Source organism: Dendropsophus ebraccatus, chromosome 2 (genome assembly GCF_027789765.1).
Source record: "Dendropsophus ebraccatus isolate aDenEbr1 chromosome 2, aDenEbr1.pat, whole genome shotgun sequence".
In the NCBI taxonomy this organism is placed as follows: domain Eukaryota; kingdom Metazoa; phylum Chordata; class Amphibia; order Anura; family Hylidae; genus Dendropsophus; species Dendropsophus ebraccatus.
In genome coordinates, this window is record NC_091455.1 from 1,408,159 (window position 1) to 1,428,157 (window position 19,999).

Below are 19,999 nucleotides of genomic sequence, written 5' to 3' on the forward strand. Positions count from 1 at the left end.
GTACACAGAAGCCCAGTGCAGTGCGCCCCCAGGTACGTTTCGGCTGTATGATGTTAGTATACGAGGTCATTACCCCATGGGTGTCAGTACACAGAAGCCCAGTGCAGTGCGCCCCCAGTACGTTTCGGCTGTATGATGTTAGTATACGAGGTTCATTACCCCATGGGTGTCAGTACACAGAAGCCCAGTGCAGTGCGCCCCCAGGTACGTTTCGGCTGTATGATGTTAGTATACGAGGTTCATTACCCCATGGGTGTCAGTACACAGAAGCCCAGTGCAGTGCGCCCCCAGGTACGTTTCGGCTGTATGATGTTAGTATACGAGGTTCATTACCCCATGGGCGTCAGTACACAGAAGCCCAGTGCAGTGCGCCCCCAGGTACGTTTCGGCTGTATGATGTTAGTACACGAGGTTCATTACCCCATGGGTGTCAGTACACAGAAGCCCAGTGCAGTGCGCCCCCACGTACGTTTCGGCTGTATGATGTTAGTATACGAGGTTCATTACCCCATGGGTGTCAGTACACAGAAGCCCGGTGCAGTACGCCCCCAGGTACGTTTCGGCTGTATGATGTTAGTATACGAGGTTCATTACCCCATGGGTGTCAGTACACAGAAGCCCAGTGCAGTGCGCCCCCACGTACGTTTCGGCTGTATGATGTTAGTATACGAGGTTCATTACCCCATGGGTGTCAGTACACAGAAGCCCAGTGCAGTGCGCCCCCAGGTACGTTTCGGCTGTATGATGTTAGTATACGAGGTTCATTACCCCATGGGTGTCAGTACACAGAAGCCCAGTGCAGTGCGCCCCCACGTACGTTTCGGCTGTATGATGTTTGCCCCCAGAACGTAACCTCCTTTACTTGTTACAAATTATATCATTCTTATCGATCGGATAGTTGCCCATGTGCTCTGCCAATCCAGTTCTGATTTTTTCTTCTTTTATCATTATGTTGTATTTTAATGAAAGATTAATAAAAGTGATTTTCTATAGATACACTTGGGTTTTCAGCTGTATACATTTGTAGGGTTTGTTGTTAGTTTGTGCTGAGTTGGACCCATCCCCCTTAGGCCCCTAGCATTCTTTCTAGCACTAGCTAGCTATTTTGAAGTGGGGAAGTATGTCCTACGGTGGAATATAAGTGATATATACTATACACACCTATATACTATACACCTATATACTATACACCTATACTATACACACCTATATACTATACACACCTATATACTATACACCTATCTACACTACACACCTATTAGATAGGAGATAGATAGATAGATAGATAGATAGATAATAGATAGATAGATAGATAGATAGATAGGAGATAGATAGATAGATAGATAGATAGATAGATAGATAGGAGATAGATAGGAGATAGATAGGAGATAGATAGATAGATAGATAGATAGATAGGAGATAGATAGATAGGAGATAGATAGATAGGAGATAGGAGATAGATAGATAGATAGATAGATAGATAGATAGATAGATAGATAGATAGATAGATAGGAGATAGATAGATAGGAGATAGATAGGAGATAGATAGATAGATAGATAGATAGGAGATAGATAGATAGATAGATAGATAGATAGATAGATAGGAGATAGATAGGAGATAGATAGATAGATAGATAGATAGATAGATAGATAGATAGGAGATAGATAGATAGATAATAGATAGATAGATAGATAGATAGGAGATAGATAGATAGATAGATAGGAGATAGATAGATAGATAGATAGATAGATAGATAGATAGATAGATAGGAGATAGATAGATAGGAGATAGATAGATAGATAGATAGATAGGAGATAGATAAATAGATAGGAGATAGATAGATAGGAGATAGGTAGGAGATAGATAGATATGAGATAGATAGATAGGAGATAGATAGATAGAAGATAGATAGATAGAGAGATAGATAGATAGATAGGAGATAGATAGATAGATAGATAGATAGATAGATAGATAGATAGATAGGAGATAGATAGGAGATAGATAGATAGAGAGATAGGAGATAGATAGATAGTAGATAGATAGATAGATAGATAGATAGATAGATAGATAGATAGATAGGAGATAGATAGATAGGAGATAGATAGATAGGAGATAGATAGATAGGAGATAGGAGATAGATAGATAGATAGATAGATAGATAGATAGATAGATAGATAGATAGGAGATAGGAGATAGATAGGAGATAGATAGATAGATAGATAGATAGATAGATAGATAGATAGGAGATAGATAGATAGATAGATAGGAGATAGATAGATAGATAGATAGATAGGAGATAGATAGATAGGAGATAGATAGATAGATAGGAGATATAGATAGATAGATAGATAGATAGGAGATAGATAGATAGATAGATAGGAGATAGATAGATAGATAGATAGATAGATAGGAGATAGATAGATAGGAGATAGATAGATAGATAGATAGATAGATAGATAGATAGATAGGAGATAGATAGATAGATAGATAGATAGATAGGAGATAGATAGATAGATAGATAGGAGATAGATAGATAGGAGATAGATAGATAGATAGATAGATAGATAGATAGGAGATAGATAGGAGATAGATAGGAGATAGATAGGAGATAGGAGATAGATAGATAGATAGGAGATAGGAGATAGATAGATAGGAGATAGATAGATAGATAGATAGGAGATAGATAGGAGATAGATAGGAGATAGGAGATAGATAGATAGATAGATAGGAGATAGATAAAAGTCCCACAGAAGCCCCCTCCCCCCTTTTACCCACCACCCAACCTAGCACTAAACCCCAACCCCAGGTGCAACAAACCATAAATATTATATACAATGATCAGACTTCTCAGCCCCACACACAGCCCGAAAGCCCAAGCTCAGCGCCTGCAAGCCCTATACTCTAGTCTTTTCTTTTATGCCGTAGAGAAACTAATGTGCCAGCATCAGCCGTCACCTCTCGTACTCCAGAGCGCGCACCTTCACCAGGTCACCGAGTGTGCCCCTAACCACCTCATCCACAGGGGGCGCTGTGCCCCTAACCACCTCATCCACAGGGGGCGCTGTGCCCCTAACCACCTCGTCCACAGGGGGCGCTGTGCCCCTAACCACCTCATCCACAGGGGGCGCTGTGCCCCTAACCACCTCATCCACAGGGGGCGCTGTGTCCCTAACCACTTCAAATACAGGGGGAGCTGTGCCCCTAACCACTTCATCTACAGGGGGCGCTGTGCCCCTAACCACCTCATCTACAGGGGGCGCTGTGCCCCTAACCACCTCATCTACAGGGGGCGCCGTGCCCCGAACTACCTAGCGAAACTAAACGCTGTGCACTCCACGTGTGGTACCTGACCACTATGCTGACTAGGAATAAAGTGCTCCGGTCCCAGCCACCAAGGTTTCTGAAAGCTACATAGGCCCATTCCGCATAGGAAAGACGCTGGGCCCCCGAAGCGCCCACTCTGAAGTAAACCTCTGTATTAAAGGGACAATGAAGCAGAAAATGCTCCATGCTTTCCAGCATGCCTCCACACTACTCCCGGGGACATCCCCGATCCTCACAGCTCCCGCACACTCCTCCCGGGGACATCCCTGATCCTCACAGCTCCCGCACACTCCCCCCGGAGACCTCGCCCATCCTCACAGCTCCCGCACACTCCTCCCGGGGACGTCCTCTATCCTCACAACTCCCGCACACTCCTCCCGGGGACATCTCCCATCCTCACAGCTCCTGCACACTCCTCCCGGGGACATCCCCGATCCTCACAGCTCCCGCACACTCCTCCCGGACACATCCTCTATCCTCACAGCTCCTGCACACTCCCCCCGGGGACATCCCTGATCCTCACAGCTCCTGCACACTCCTCCCGGGGACATCCCCCCCCCCCCCAATCCTCACAGCTCCCGCACACTACTCCCGGGGACATCCCCCATCCTCACAGCTCCTGCACACTCCCCCCGGGGACATCCCTGATCCTCACAGCTCCCGCACACTCCTCCCGGGGACATCCCCCATCCTCACAGCTCCCGCACACTCCTCCCGGGGACATCTCCCATCCTCACAGCTCCCGCACACTCCTCCCGGGGACATCCCCCATCCTCACAGCTCCCGCACACTCCTCCCGGGGACATCTCCCATCCTCACAGCTCCCGCACACTCCTCCCGGGGACATCCTCCATCCTCACAGCTCCCGCACACTCCTCCCGGGGACATCTCCCATCCTCACAGCTCCCGCACACTCCTCCCGGGGACGTCCCCCATCCTCACAGCTCCTGCACACTCCTCCCGGGGACATCTCCCATCCTCACAGCTCCCGCACACTCCTCCCGGGGACGTCCCCCATCCTCACAGCTCCTGCACACTCCTCCCGGGGACATCCCCCATCCTCACAGCTCCTGCACACTCCTCCCGGGGACATCCCCCATCCTCACAGCTCCCGCACACTCCTCCCGGGGACATCCCCCATACTCACAGCTCCCGCACACTCCTCCCGGGGACATCTCCCATCCTCACAGCTCCTGCACACTCCTCCCGGGGACGTCCCCCATCCTCACAGCTCCTGCACACTCCTCCCGGAGACATCCCCAATCCTCACAGCTCCTGCACGCTCCTCCCGGGGACATCTCCCATCCTCACAGCTCCTGCACACTCCTCCCGGGGACATCCCCAATCCTCACAGCTCCTGCACGCTCCTCCCGGGGACATCTCCCATCCTCACAGCTCCCGCACACTCCTCCCGGGGACGTCCCCCATCCTCACAGCTCCCGCACACTCCTCCCGGGGACATCCCCCATCCTCACAGCTCCTGCACACTCCTCCCGGGGACATCCCCCATCCTCACAGCTCCCGCACACTCCTCCCGGGGACATCCCCGATCCTCACAGCTCCCGCACACTCCACCCGGGGACGTCCCCCATCCTCACAGCTCCCGCACACTCCTCCCGGGGACGTCCCCCATCCTCACAGCTCCCGCACACTCCTCCCGGGGACGTCCCCCATCCTCACAGCTCCCGCACACTCCTCCCGGAGACATCCCCTATCCTCACAGGTCCCGCACACTCCTCCCGGGAACGTCCCCCATCCTCACAGCTCCCGCACACTCCTCCGGGGACATCCCCTATCCTCACAGGTCCCGCACACTCCTCCCGGGGACATCCTCTATCCTCACAGCTCCCGCACACTCCTCCCGGAGACCTCGCCCATCCTCACAGCTCCCGCACACTCCTCCCGGGAACATCCCTGATCCTCACAGCTCCCGCACACTCCTCCCGGGGACATCCCCCATCCTCACAGCTCCCGCACACTCCTCCGGGGACATCCCCGATCCTCAGAGCTCCTGCACTTCAGATTGTTCCGCACATACAGTTTCCCATGGAAGCAGCGCCAAGCCAAGTCCCAAGTCCCAAAAGGGGATCCTGATGGAATTCAATAGGCCCAAACCAACCTCTAGATCCCAGCTTGGGCAATCCTTGAGCGCCAGCGGTTTTTGGAAATGGGATGACAGGACCATATTGTCAAGGAATTTCCTCGACAGAGTCCTAATCTCCCACATCCCCAAACCCGACCAACGAATGACCTTCAGAACCAGGGTAGCATAAGCCGGAAGATGCCCGTGTGGTGTGCGGAGATCCTTCACTTGCCCTCCTGTCTCCCATTCCTGGAAGAAAAGCCGAAACCATCCCCTACAGGAGAATACCCACGGAGGAGCCCTCTCTTTCCAGAGGTTTGCAATGTTGGTATTCACCAGGAACACCACGAGGTTGACCATACACAACCCCCCTTGTCTCCTCATACGGTAAGTAATGACCATACACAACCCCCCTTGTCTCCTCGTACGGTAAGTAATGACCATACGCCCCCCCTTGTACGGTAAGTAATAACCATACACCGCCCCCTTGTACGGTAAGTAATGACCATACGCCCCCCCTTGTACGGTAAGTAATAACCATACACCGCCCCCTTGTACGGTAAGTAATGACCATACGCCCCCCCCTTGTACGGTAAGTAATGACCATACACCGCCCCCTTGTACGGTAAGTAATGACCATACGCCCCCCCCTTGTACGGTAAGTAATGACCATACATCCCCCTTGTACGGTAAGTAATGACCATACACCCCCCCCCCTTGTACGGTAAGTAATGACCATACCCCCCCCCCCCCTTGTACGGTAAGTAATAACCATACACCGCCCCCTTGTACGGTAAGTAATGACCATACGCCCCCCCCCTTGTACGGTAAGTAATGACCATACATCCCCCTTGTACGGTAAGTAATGACCATACCCCCCCCCCCCCTTGTACGGTAAGTAATGACCATACCCCCCCCCCCCCCTTGTACGGTAAGTAATGACCATACCCCCCCCCCCTTGTACGGTAAGTAATAACCATACACCGCCCCCTTGTACGGTAAGTAATGACCATACACCCCCCCGTCTCCTCGTACAGTAAGTAATGACCATACACCCCCCCTTGTACGGTAAGTAATGACCATACACCCCCAGCCCCGTCTCCTCGTACGGTAAGTAATGACCATACACCCCCCCCCGTCTCCTCGTACAGTAAGTAATGACCATACACCCCCCCGTCTCCTCGTACAGTAATGACCATACACCCCCAGCCCCGTCTCCTCGTACAGTAAGTAATGACCATACACCACCTCCCCCCCCGTCTCCTCGTACAGTAAGTAATGACCATACACCCCCCCGTCTCCTCGTACAGTAATGACCATACACCCCCCCTTGTACGGTAAGTAATGACCATACACCCCCAGCCCCATCTCCTCGTACAGTAAGTAATGACCATACACCACCTCCCCCCCCCGTCTCCTCGTACAGTAAGTAATGACCATACACCACCTCCCCCCCCGTCTCCTCGTACGGTAAGTAATGACCATACACCCCCAGCCCCGTCTCCTCGTACAGTAAGTAATGACCATACACCACCTCCCCCCCCCGTCTCCTCGTACAGTAATGACCATACACCCCCCCTTGTACGGTAAGTAATGACCATACACCCCCAGCCCCGTCTCCTCGTACAGTAAGTAATGACCATACACCCCCCCCGTCTCCTCGTACAGTAAGTAATGACCATACACCACCTCCCCCCCCGTCTCCTCGTACAGTAATGACCATACACCCCCCCGTCTCCTCGTACAGTAAGTAATGACCATACACCCCCCCCGTCTCCTCGTACAGTAAGTAATGACCATACACCACCTCCCCCCCCCGTCTCCTCGTACAGTAAGTAATGACCATACACCACCTCCCCCCCCGTCTCCTCGTACAGTAAGTAATGACCATACGGTAAGTACAGACCACCTGTAACCCCCCCCGACAGGTGGGTGCAGTCAGTGTGTGTGTGTGGGGGCACAGGTGGGTGCAGTCAGTGTGTGTGTGTGTGTGTGTGGGGGCACAGGTGGGTGTAGTCAGTGTGTGTGTGGGGGGGGGGGCACAGGTGGGTGCAGTCAGTGTATGTGTGTGGGGCAAAGGTGGGTGCAGTCAGTGTGTGTGTGGGGGGGGCACAGGTGGGTGCAGTCAGTGTGTGTGGGGGGGGGCACAGGTGGGTGCAGTCATTGTGTGTGTGTGGGGGCACAGGTGGGTGCAGTCAGTGTGTGTGTGTGGGGGGCACAGGTGGGTGCAGTCAGTGTGTGTGGGGGGCACAGGTGGGTGCAGTCAGTGTGTGTGGGGGGGCACAGGTGGGTGTAGTCAGTGTGTGTGTGGGGGGGGGGGCGGGCACAGGTGGGTGCAGTCAGTGTGTATGGGGGGGGCACAGGTGGGTGCAGTCAGTGTGTGTGTGTGTAGGGGGGGCACAGGTGGGTGCAGTCAGTGTGTATGGGGGGGGCACAGGTGGGTGTAGTCAGTGTGTGTGTGGGGGGGGGGCACAGGTGGGTGTAGTCAGTGTGTGTGTGTGTGGGGGGGGAACACAGGTGGGTGCAGTCAGTGTGTGTGTGTGGGGGGGGCAGGCACAGTCAGTGTGTGTGTGGGGGCGGGCACAGGTGGGTGCAGTCAGTGTGTGTGTGGGGGGGACACAGGTGGGTGCAGTCAGTGTGTATGTGGGGGACAGGCACAGTCAGTGTGTGTGTGGGGGGCGGGCACAGGTGGGTGCAGTCAGTGTGTGTGTGGGGAGGACACAGGTGGGTGCAGTCAGTGTGTATGGGGGGGGCACAGGTGGGTGCAGTCAGTGTGTATGGGGGGGGACACAGGTGGGTGCAGTCAGTGAGTATGGGGGGGCACAGGTGGGTGCAGTCAGTGTGTGTGTGGGGGGCAGGCACAGTCAGTGTGTGTGGGGGGGGCGGGCACAGGTGGGTGCAGTCAGTGTGTGTGGGGGGGGGACACAGGTGGGTGCAGTCAGTGTGTATGTGGGGGGGACACAGGTGGGTGCAGTCAGTGTGTGTGGGGGGGGGCACAGGTGGGTGTAGTCAGTGTGTGTGTGTGTGTGGGGGGGACACAGGTGGGTGCAGTCAGTGTGTATGTGGGGGGCAGGCACAGTCAGTGTGTGTGTGGGGGGCGGGCACAGGTGGGTGCAGTCAGTGTGTATGTGGGGGGGACACAGGTGGGTGCAGTCAGTGTGTGGGGGGGGCACAGGTGGGTGTAGTCAGTGTGTGTGTGTGGGGGGCACAGGTGGGTGCAGTCAGTGTGTATGGGGGGGGCACAGGTGGGTGCAGTCAGTGTGTATGGGGGGGGACACAGGTGGGTGCAGTCAGTGAGTATGGGGGGGACAGGTGGGTGCAGTCAGTGTGTATGTGGGGGGCAGGCACAGTCAGTGTGTGTGTGGGGGCGGGCACAGGTGGGTGCAGTCAGTGTGTGTGTGGGGGGGACACAGGTGGGTGCAGTCAGTGTGTATGTGGGGGGGACACAGGTGGGTGCAGTCAGTGTGTGTGGGGGGGGGGCACAGGTGGGTGTAGTCAGTGTGTGTGTGTGTGTGGGGGGCACAGGTGGGTGCAGTCAGTGTGTGTGTGTGGGGGGGGGGGGGCACAGGTGGGTGCAGTCAGTGTGTATGAGGGGGGCACAGGTGGGTGCAGTCAGTGTGTATGGGGGGGGGGGCACAGGTGGGTGCAGTCAGTGTGTATGGGGGGCATCAGGCCGGTGACAGCAGACGCCATCATCCTACAGGATAAGAGAAGAGAATGGAGCGAGCGCAGATAAAAGTGGCGTCGGGGGAGGGGAGGAATGAACACCTGGCCGGGCGGACGGTATATATAGCCAGGGATTAGAGCCCTCGTCCAGACCGTGTTTCCAGACTCCCCCTGCGCCCCCTCCCCCCCCCTCCCCCCGGCAGGAGGAAATGAAGATGTGTTACAGCTGCGGCGTCTGGAATGAAGCTCCTGTTCAGGATGGACGGCCAGAGCGGAGCGCGCCAGGAGGCCGGACGGGAAGCAGAGCGAGAGGGAGTCTGATCGACGGCCCAGACCAGAGCGCTCCGCGAGCCGACAACCGGCCGAGCAACCCCTGCCTGACACTGGAGAACGTTATTCCCCCCCAGCACAGTCCTGACACCGAGACCACCGGAGAACATTATCCCCCCAGCACAGTCCTGACACCGAGAACACCAGAGAACGTTATTCCCCCAGCACAGTCCTAACACCGAGACCACTGGAGAACGTATTCCCCCCCAGCACAGTCCTGACACCGAGAACACCAGAGAACGTTATTCCCCCAGCACAGTCCTGACACCGAGACCACCGGAGGACGTTATCCCCCCAGCACAGTCCTGACACCGAGACCACCGGAGGACGTTATCCCCCCAGCACAGTCCTGACACCGAGACCACCGGAGAACATTATCCCCCCAGCACAGTCCTGACACCGAGAACACCAGAGAACGTTATTCCCCCAGCACAGTCCTAACACCGAGACCACTGGAGAACGTATTCCCCCCCAGCACAGTCCTGACACCGAGAACACCAGAGAACGTTATTCCCCCAGCACAGTCCTGACACCGAGACCACCGGAGGACGTTATCCCCCCAGCACAGTCCTGACACCGAGACCACTGGAGAACATTATCCCCCCAGCACAGTCCTGACACCGAGACCACCGGAGGACGTTATCCCCCCAGCACAGTCCTGACACCGAGACCACCGGAGAACGTTATCCCCCCAGCACAGTCCTGACACCGAGACCACCGGAGGACGTTATCCCCCCAGCACAGTCCTAACACCGAGACCACCGGAGGACGTTATCCCCCCAGCACAGTCCTGACACCGAGACCACCGGAGGACGTTATCCCCCCAGCACAGTCCTGACACCGAGACCACCGGAGAACATTATCCCCCCAGCACAGTCCTGACACCGAGAACACCAGAGAACGTTATTCCCCCAGCACAGTCCTAACACCGAGACCACTGGAGAACGTATTCCCCCCCAGCACAGTCCTGACACCGAGAACACCAGAGAACGTTATTCCCCCAGCACAGTCCTGAATTATCCCTGAAGCAAATAAGCGAAAGGGGTACATGTGATTGCATTGGCAGCCCCTAAACAGGTTAGGATATTTTATTAAGCTAATATGTCCTATGAAATATATTGTAATGTATATATGTGTGTCTATGTATGTGTGTATGTACATGCATGATTATATATATATATATATGCCTGTATATATTTGTCTATGCACGTTTATATATATATATGTGAAGATTAAATTACAAGAAGAAAGCTAAATCAACTGTAGTCACTGGGCAAAAATTGGTAAGTATATAGCTAATTGGCCAGAATACGATGTGACGTCATCGTATCAATTTGATAAAAACACCCGATGCCAGTGACCGTTGATACAGTTACAGCAAGACCAAGAAGAAAGAGTTTGTCTGTACTGCTCGCTGTGGATATTTTAATGCGCAATGGAGGATCTCTACTTTAAGGTCTTGAGCAGAGCTTCTGGTTTGGGCGGTGAGGACTGGTTGAGACACTGCCTTTCTGCTACATCGGACATCGAGGATATGACACCTACCAGACCTGTAATGCCGACTCCGACTGTTCCCGGATCCCTTATGGCCGACATGGAAGCGGGACCGTCTTGCTCATCCCATCTGCCTGCCGCTGGTCCCGGAAGATCTGGTCCGGTGGCGGGATGCGACGTCGATGTTGAGGGCGGTTCTTCTGCTGATATTGATGTCAGATCCGGAGGCGGAGAAGACTGCGTCATTCGTGGGCGGTCCGGAGGACGGCGCAAGCGAGCTAAGAAGATGGCGTCGCCGGTCCAGCCGTCCGGCGGGAGTCGGAATGGGCAAGCAGGGATGAAGAAGAAGAAGTCGCTTCCCAATAAGAAATCCGACCCTAACCCCACGACTACTTCTGATGGTGCCGAAAGGGCTGATGAATTAGGTGAGTGTGGTGCGTTCAGCGCCCCCCCTGTGCTGCCGGCTGCTAATTCATATGCCGGGCATGTTACTAATATTGATGAATCTTTGTTGTCTGGGATCGCCACATTATTGAGGATGTTGGGCAGTGAGAAATTGTCTAAGGCCCATGATTCTGCCAAGCTGTTAACCCCCTCTACTGAGACTGGTCAAAAATCCTTCGGTGCTGCATGGGTTAATAAATCTGTTGAAAGTGACATGCCCATGTTAGACCGTTATGGCTCTGGTGATTCACAGTTTGATACACAGCCTGTGCCTGCTGCGAAGCCTGGTGTACCTGAAGTCTGTTTTAGAGAAGTGTTGCCTTGTAATATTTCGCCATTGGGTTTTCATCTATCTCAGGCTATAAAGGATAAGATATGGAAATTAGAGTTTGTCGATTTGTTTTCACTGTTGCCTCAATTTAAAGAGAGACTAGTTGATAAAGATGAGAGCGAGAAAAAGAAGCCTGTGATTTACAAATCTTTTAATAATTGGTTACAAGCCTTTTGCATCTACTCCTCCGTTTTGGGTGAACGTCATCCATCCGTTTGCGCTTCACTTTTTCAACATGTCGACATTATATTGGAAGCATATCGTAGTTTTGGTGGTTCGGCTTGGCTTCACTACGACGAATTGTTTCGTCAAAAATTATCTGTATATCCAAATCTGAAATGGGGACAAAAAGATGTGGGGTTATGGATTCAATTGATGATCCCACAAAGAAATCGCCCGACAATTTCTCCTACTCCTGCGCAGTCCTTTCGTAAAGGACTGTGCTTCGCTTTCAATGAGTCATCATGTAGATGGGCTCAGTCTTGCAAGTATAGACATGAGTGTGCCCACTGTTCAGGACCTCACCCGGTGTCCCGTTGCTTTAAGAAACTGGGTCACGTGGGACAGCAGTCTTCTGCGTTCAGAGACTCGATTCACAAAAGCACGGACTCCGGTGACGCTGGACGCAATGCGCAGGTGGCTAAATCTCTACCCAAACAAACGGATGGCTGATTTGTTAATTTTCGGTTTTGAATGTGGTTTTCCGGTGCCTCCATTTGAGGGTGATGGCTGTCTCATTGTTAACAATTCCAGGTCAGTTTTGTTCAATAGTTCTGCTGTCGATAAAAAATTAGATGTGGAATTGAGAGAAGGTAGGGTGGAAGGCCCCTTTTCTTCCCCCCCTTTTCCCAATTTCAGGATCTCTCCTTTGGCTTTAATACCAAAGAAAGAACCGAATAAATTTAGACTTATTCATAATTTGTCCTTTCCCGCTGGCGCCTCGCTTAATGACTCGGTCGACAGGTCGCTTGTCTCGGTTCATTACAGTTCTTTCGACACGGCTCTTGATTTGGTTAGGTCTTGTGGACAGAACGCCTTGTTGTCAAAAGTTGACATTGAGTCGGCATTTAGGTTGCTGCCTGTTAATCCTACGGGTTTTAATTCTCTTGGCTTCAGATGGCGAGATATGTATTATTTTGATAAATCCCTCCCTATGGGGTTTTCCATGTCATGTTTTTATTTTGAATCTTTTTCGTCGTTTTTGGAATGGGTCTTGGTTGAGAAGAGTGGTCTGGTGTCTTGTTGTCATTATTTGGACGATTTTCTTTTTGTTGGAGCTCCTCTTTCTGGCGATTGTGAGAAGTTGTTATCCTTGTTCGAAGATTTGTGTTCTGAATTTGGCGTACCTTTAGCCTTGAATAAAACTGTTCTTCCATGTACTAGATTGGAATTCTTGGGTATTGTCATCGACTCTGCTAAAATGGAGTTTTGTTTGCCGGATTCAAAGATTAAGAAGATTCTTCATTTGTTGTCCGTTTTTCTGAGTAAAAAGAAATCTACTTTGAGAGAGTTGCAATCTTTGTTGGGTAACCTTGTTTTTGCTATTCGCGTTGTCCCAATGGGAAAAGTATTTTGTAGGAGAATGTATGCGGCTACTAAGGGCCTCTTCTCTCCTCATGCTCACGTCCGTATCACATTGCCCCTGAAGGAAGACATCCGTGTTTGGGTTTCCTTTTTATCTGAATTTAACGGCAGAGCGGTTTGGCAGGAAGACTTCGTTGACACTGATGCTCTCGGCCTGTACACCGATGCAGCTGGGAGTTGTGGTTTTGGTGCATTTTGGGATGGTCATTGGTGTGCTGAGGTTTGGCATCCCAAATGGATTGAGTCTGGCGTTACTAAAAACATAGTGTTATTAGAATTGTTCCCGGTTTTGGTTGCTCTCTCTTTGTGGGGCAGTTATTTCCGCAATAAGCGGCTGGTTGTTAACACAGATAACAAAGGTGTTATGTTCGCCATCAATTGTATGTCTGCTAAATCTGATATGGTTGTGATGTTATTGCGTCGTTTATTCTTGCTCTGTTTCAATCTTAATATTTGGCTTAAAGCTAAGTATGTGCCGGGGATATCTAATGTTATAGCCGACTCTTTATCTCGTCTGCAGCTTCATCGGTTCCGGTCTTTGGTGCCAGATGCGGATCCCGAAGGACTGTCTTGCCCACCCGATCTTTGGGATTTGATTTGGAATTAATGTCGGGCTTCCTGGAGCGGTCACTCTCTAAGAATACGTGGAAAGCCTATGCTACTGCATGGATACGGTGGAGTTCCTTTTGTAGTGAACACGGTTTCTCCAAGCTTTCTAGTTCCCCCATGTGCTACTTGTCCTTTTTATCCGATCTTTTGGCGAAAGGTGTGTCGCTATCCGTTATTTTGCGGATTATTTCTGGTGTATCGTTTTTTCAGAAGTGGTTGGGCGTTTCTACCATTTCTGCTTCTTTTGCTGTTAAGCAATTGTTAAAAGGTGTACGTCTGTCTAGGGGTCTGGTTCCTGATGGACGTCGACCAGTTACTTACCCCCTCCTTGTACGGTTGTTGGATGTTTGTAGTCGTGTTTGTTTGTCCGGATATGAGACTGCCTTGTTTCGGGTATCCTTTTCCTTGGCATTTTTTGGGGCCTTTCGTATTTGCGAATTGGTTTCCAATAATGTTTCATCCTTTTCAGCTTTGTCCGTTGGTGATGTTAAGGTTTATAGTAATAAAGTTTATTTGTCGGTTAGGCGATCTAAAACTGATCAGTCTGGAAAGGGTGCTACGGTTGCTCTGGGTTCTCTTGTCGGTGACCCCGTTTGTCCTGTCCGCTTGGTTCTCGAATATTTATTGCTTCGTCCAAATGTTCCTGGTTCTTTTTTGATTCATGTTAATGGTTTGTCTTTATCCAGATTTCAATTCATTTCCGTTTTTAGAAAATGTTTAGAAGTTTTGGATGTGGATTTAGAGGGGTTCTCTGCGCACTCGTTCCGAATAGGTGCAGCGACCGAAGCATTCAGACTTGGCCTCCCTCCTTGTAACATTAAAGCTATTGGTAGGTGGAAATCTAGTAGATACAAGTTGTATATTAGACCTCACTTATCTTTTTGATTCTTTTCAGGTCCACGCCCTACGATCATATGGATTTTGGGACACTCCTACGTTTATTGGGCACACAGGCGTGCCCTGGAAAGATCGTATACGACTAACTTGGGTTTGAGTGGCGTATCCATTTTTTGGGCTGGAGTCAGAGGGATGCGCTGGGACAGTTTAGTGGATTTGGTTGAGGGGGTATGCAGAGTCTGGCCGCCGCCCGACATACTTGTTATACACCTGGGTGGCAATGATGTCGGGCGGCGTCGGACAGATCTGTTGTTCCATGACTTTAAGCTTTCCTTTTTAGTCTTGCGATCTCTCTACCCGAACACTGTATTGTGTTTCTCTGAAATTGTCCCGAGATTGACTTGGTCGTTCCCTGGTTTTGTTTACCTGGATGTTATTAGACGTCGTCTTAACCGGGGAATGGCTAATTTCATGGCCACAGTCAACGGTGTCTCTTACCGTCATTTAGATGTTGAGGGTTTTTTGCCAGGTCTTTATCGGTCGGATGGTGTGCATTTTTCCGATGTTGGTCTGGACATATTCAATGTTGGTCTACAGACCATCATTGAATTGGCCGCAGCGCGTTTGGGCTCATGCTCGGCTGCGCCGGCATTGTTGGGTGGGTCTCCCCTGGATAGTTAGGGGCGGACAGTGATAGTTTTATTTAAATATATTACATTTAAATATTATTATTCTATTAAAATATATTCATTGGAAGTTTGAAAACTAGGTTATAGTTTATATGATAAATAAATAAAGGTTTGGTATGAGTTCTATATGAGTAAACCTAAAATAAACCTGTGGCCATATATACCACATTACTCTATACGTTGTCAGTGTGTTAATTTTTTAGATAAGTGGGGTTGGGCTCGTGCCAATTGCACATCACATGAATTATCCCTGAAGCAAATAAGCGAAAGGGGTACATGTGATTGCATTGGCAGCCCCTAAACAGGTTAGGATATTTTATTAAGCTAATATGTCCTATGAAATATATTGTAATGTATATATGTGTGTCTATGTATGTGTGTATGTACATGCATGATTATATATATATATATATATGCCTGTATATATTTGTCTATGCACGTTTATATATATATATGTGAAGATTAAATTACAAGAAGAAAGCTAAATCAACTGTAGTCACTGGGCAAAAATTGGTAAGTATATAGCTAATTGGCCAGAATACGATGTGACGTCATCGTATCAATTTGATAAAAACACCCGATGCCAGTGACCGTTGATACAGTTACAGCAAGACCAAGAAGAAAGAGTTTCCCTCCCCCCCCCCCCCTTTTTTCTTTTTATTCCAGTCGCAGGTTTATTTGTAGGTTACGTCGCTCTTTCGAGTTGGACATGTTTCTTTTGTTCTCCTTTGGTGGGTCTCCCCTGGATAGTTAGGGGCGGACAGTGATAGTTTTATTTAAATATATTACATTTAAATATTATTATTCTATTAAAATATATTCATTGGAAGTTTGAAAACTAGGTTATAGTTTATATGATAAATAAATAAAGGTTTGGTATGAGTTCTATATGAGTAAACCTAAAATAAACCTGTGGCCATATATACCACATTACTCTATACGTTGTCAGTGTGTTAATTTTTTAGATAAGTGGGGTTGGGCTCGTGCCAATTGCACATCACATGACACCGAGACCACCGGAGGACGTTATCCCCCCAGCACAGTCCTGACACCGAGACCACCGGAGGACGTTATCCCCCCAGCACAGTCCTGACACCGAGACCACCGGAGAACATTATCCCCCCAGCACAGTCCTGACACCGAGAACACCAGAGAACGTTATTCCCCCAGCACAGTCCTAACACCGAGACCACTGGAGAACGTATTCCCCCCCAGCACAGTCCTGACACCGAGAACACCAGAGAACGTTATTCCCCCAGCACAGTCCTGACACCGAGACCACCGGAGGACGTTATCCCCCCAGCACAGTCCTGACACCGAGACCACTGGAGAACATTATCCCCCCAGCACAGTCCTGACACCGAGAACACCAGAGAACGTTATTCCCCCAGCACAGTCCTGACACCGAGACCACCGGAGAACATTATCCCCCAGCACAGTCCTGACACCGAGACCACCGGAGGACGTTATCCCCCCAGCACAGTCCTGACACCGAGAACACCAGAGAACGTTATTCCCCCAGCACAGTCCTAACACCGAGACCACTGGAGAACGTATTCCCCCCCAGCACAGTCCTGACACCGAGAACACCAGAGAACGTTATTCCCCCAGCACAGTCCTGACACCGAGACCACCGGAGGACGTTATCCCCCCAGCACAGTCCTGACACCGAGACCACTGGAGAACATTATCCCCCCAGCACAGTCCTGACACCGAGAACACCAGAGAACGTTATTCCCCCAGCACAGTCCTGACACCGAGACCACCGGAGAACATTATCCCCCCAGCACAGTCCTGACACCGAGACCACCGGAGGACGTTATCCCCCCAGCACAGTCCTGACACCGAGACCACCGGAGAACGTTATCCCCCCAGCACAGTCCTGACACCGAGACCACCGGAGAACGTATTCCCCCCCCAGCACAGTCCTGACACTGAGACCACCGGAGAACGTTATCCCCCCAGCACAGTCCTGACACCGAGACCACCGGAGGACGTTATCCCCCCAGCACAGTCCTGACACCGAGACCACCGGAGGACGTTATCCCCCCAGCACAGTCCTGACACCAAGAACACCAGAGAACGTATTCCCCCCAGCACAGTCCTGACACCGAGACCACCGGAGAACATTACACCCCCCCCCCCCAGCACAGTCCTGACACCGAGACCACCGGAGAACGTTATCTCCCCCCCCAGCACAGTCCTGACACCGAGACCACCGGAGAACGTTATCCCCCCCAGCACAGTCGTGACACCGAGACCACCGGAGAAGGAGAACGTTGTCTCCACCCCCCCAGCACAGTCCTGACACCGAGACCACCGGAGAATGTTATCCCCTCCCCCAGCACAGTCCTGACACCGAGACCACCGGAGAATGTTATCCCCCCCCCAGCACAGTCCTGACACCGAGACCACCGGAGAATGTTATCCCCTCCCCCAGCACAGTCCTGATACTTAGACCACCGGAGAACGTATTCCCCCCAGCACAGTCCTGACACCGAGACCACCGGAGAATGTTATCCCCTCCCCCAGCACAGTCCTGATACAGAGACCACCGGAGAACGTTATCCCCCCCATCCAGCACAGACCACTTGAGAACGTTGTCCGCATCCCCCCCCCAGCACAGTCCTGACACCGAGACCACCGGAGAACGTTATCCCCCCCCATCCAGTACAGTCCTGATACAGAGACCACCGGAGAATGTTATCCCCTCCCCCAGCACAGTCCTGATACAGAGACCACCGGAGAACGTTATCCCCCCCCCATCCAGCACAGACCACTTGAGAACGTTGTCCGCATCCCCCCCCCCCCTAGCTAAGTCCTGACACCGAGACCACCAGAGAACGTTATCCCCTCCCCCAGCACAGTCCTGACACAGAGACCACCGGAGAACGTTATCTCCACTTCCTCCTCCCCCCCCAGCACAGTCCTGACACAGAGACCACCGGAGAACGTTATCTCCACTTCCTCCTCCCCCCCTAGCACAGTCCTGGCATTACATGTACTTACTAAGTCCCCCCATAATGCCACGCTCCACCCTCCGCCCTATATGATAAAGCGGAGGCTACTTACAGCAACAGGCAGGAGGGTGGCCACCCGAGCAGAGGCGGAGCTTAGCAGAGATGTCTTATTCTCCTTGTAGGGGACGTCACATGTCATCTTCCCCAGCAGAATATCCAGCACCTGAGAGGTGAGAGGAGGATCCGAGGAGAGCGCCCCCCACAGGGTGCATGTCTCACTGCAAGACAAGAGGAAAGTGACAGGAGAGGGGGAGGAGCCACAGGCGACTGGGGGAAGGGGAGGACTGGGTAGGGTTATCATGAGCGTGAGGGTCCGGGTGTACAGGGGGTGTTTTGATGAGCACAGGGGGAGGGGTTTATAAGGGCAGGGGGCGGGGTTATCATGAGGACAGTAGGCGGGTTTGTTATGACCGCAGGAGGCGGGGTTCTCATGAGAGCAGGGGGCGGGGTTATCATGAGGACAAGAGGCAGGTTTATCCTGAGGGTAGGGGGTGGGGTTATCATGAGGGCAGGAGGAGGGGGTTATCATGAGGGAAGGGGGTGGGGTTCTCATGAGGGCAGGGGGAGGGTTTATCCTGAGGGTAGGGGGATGGGTTATCATGAGGGAAGGGGGCGGGGTTCTCATGAGGGCAGGAGGAGGGTTTATCCTGAGGGTAGAGGGAGGAGTTCTCATGAGGGCAGGGGGAGGGTTTATCATGAGAACAGGAGGCGGGTTTATCATGAGGGCAAGGGGCTGGGTTATCATGAAGACAGTAGGCGGGTTTATCATGAGGGAAGGGGGCGGGTTTATCATGAGGACAAGGGGTGGAGTTATCATGATGGCAGGGGGCGGGTTTATCATGAGGACAAGGGGTGGAGTTATCATGATGGCAGGGGGCGGGTTTATCATGAGGACAAGGGGTGGAGTTATCATGATGGCAGGGGCGGGGTTCCCAAGAGGGCGGAGTCATTACCTGTCATACGGTACGGGGCTGGACAGCAGGCTGGATATCACAGCCTTGACGTGTTGTGTGGCCAGGATATACACGGTCTGTACGGCCGCCTTGCTGACGTGCTCCTCCGGGGTCTCCTCCAGCTGCTGCTGTACACGAACAATGATCTCCGGGACCTAAGAGGAGACATGATTGGACAATGCCTCACCTGCCGGGGCCACGGGGCGTCCCAGAAGCCACAACACCCACCTTGGACAGTAAGATGGTTCCCCGATCCTTCAGCAGAGAATTGATCATCACGGTGGCCGCTCTGGAGCAGTTACTATCAGGGTCTGAGAGCCCCTCGAAGGTGACAAAGAGGAGGCTGATGAGCTGCTCCGGGGGAAGACGCCTCCCGATGATCTGAGGAGACAAGGAAAAACTGCGTACAGGGGGCGCCATACACAGGGGGCGCCATATACAGGTGGCGCCATATACAGCGCTGACCCCGCCCCCCGGTGATACTGAGGTGACTCTGCTGACCCCGCCCCCTGATGATACTGAGATTACTCTGCTGACCCCGCCCCCTGATAATGAGATGACTGCTGACCCCACCCTCTAATGATAATGAGATGACTCCACCCCCTCCATTTTGACCTCTGACCCCACACTATGG

General features: G+C 51.8%; 1 protein-coding gene across 1 annotated transcript in view; it reads right to left on the minus strand.

The window, feature by feature from the left end:
* MROH1 (maestro heat like repeat family member 1) overlaps positions 1-19,999 on the minus strand; it is a gene marked incomplete at its 5' end in the record, with an annotated part of 109,687 nt that overhangs the window by 21,177 nt on the left and 68,511 nt on the right. Inside the window, 4 exons of the mRNA XM_069956829.1 lie at positions 12,199-12,321; positions 18,465-18,630; positions 19,366-19,520; positions 19,594-19,746. Of these exons, the coding sequence (XP_069812930.1) occupies positions 12,199-12,321; positions 18,465-18,630; positions 19,366-19,520; positions 19,594-19,746 (597 nt within the window). The remainder of the gene's footprint in view (positions 1-12,198; positions 12,322-18,464; positions 18,631-19,365; positions 19,521-19,593; positions 19,747-19,999) is intronic.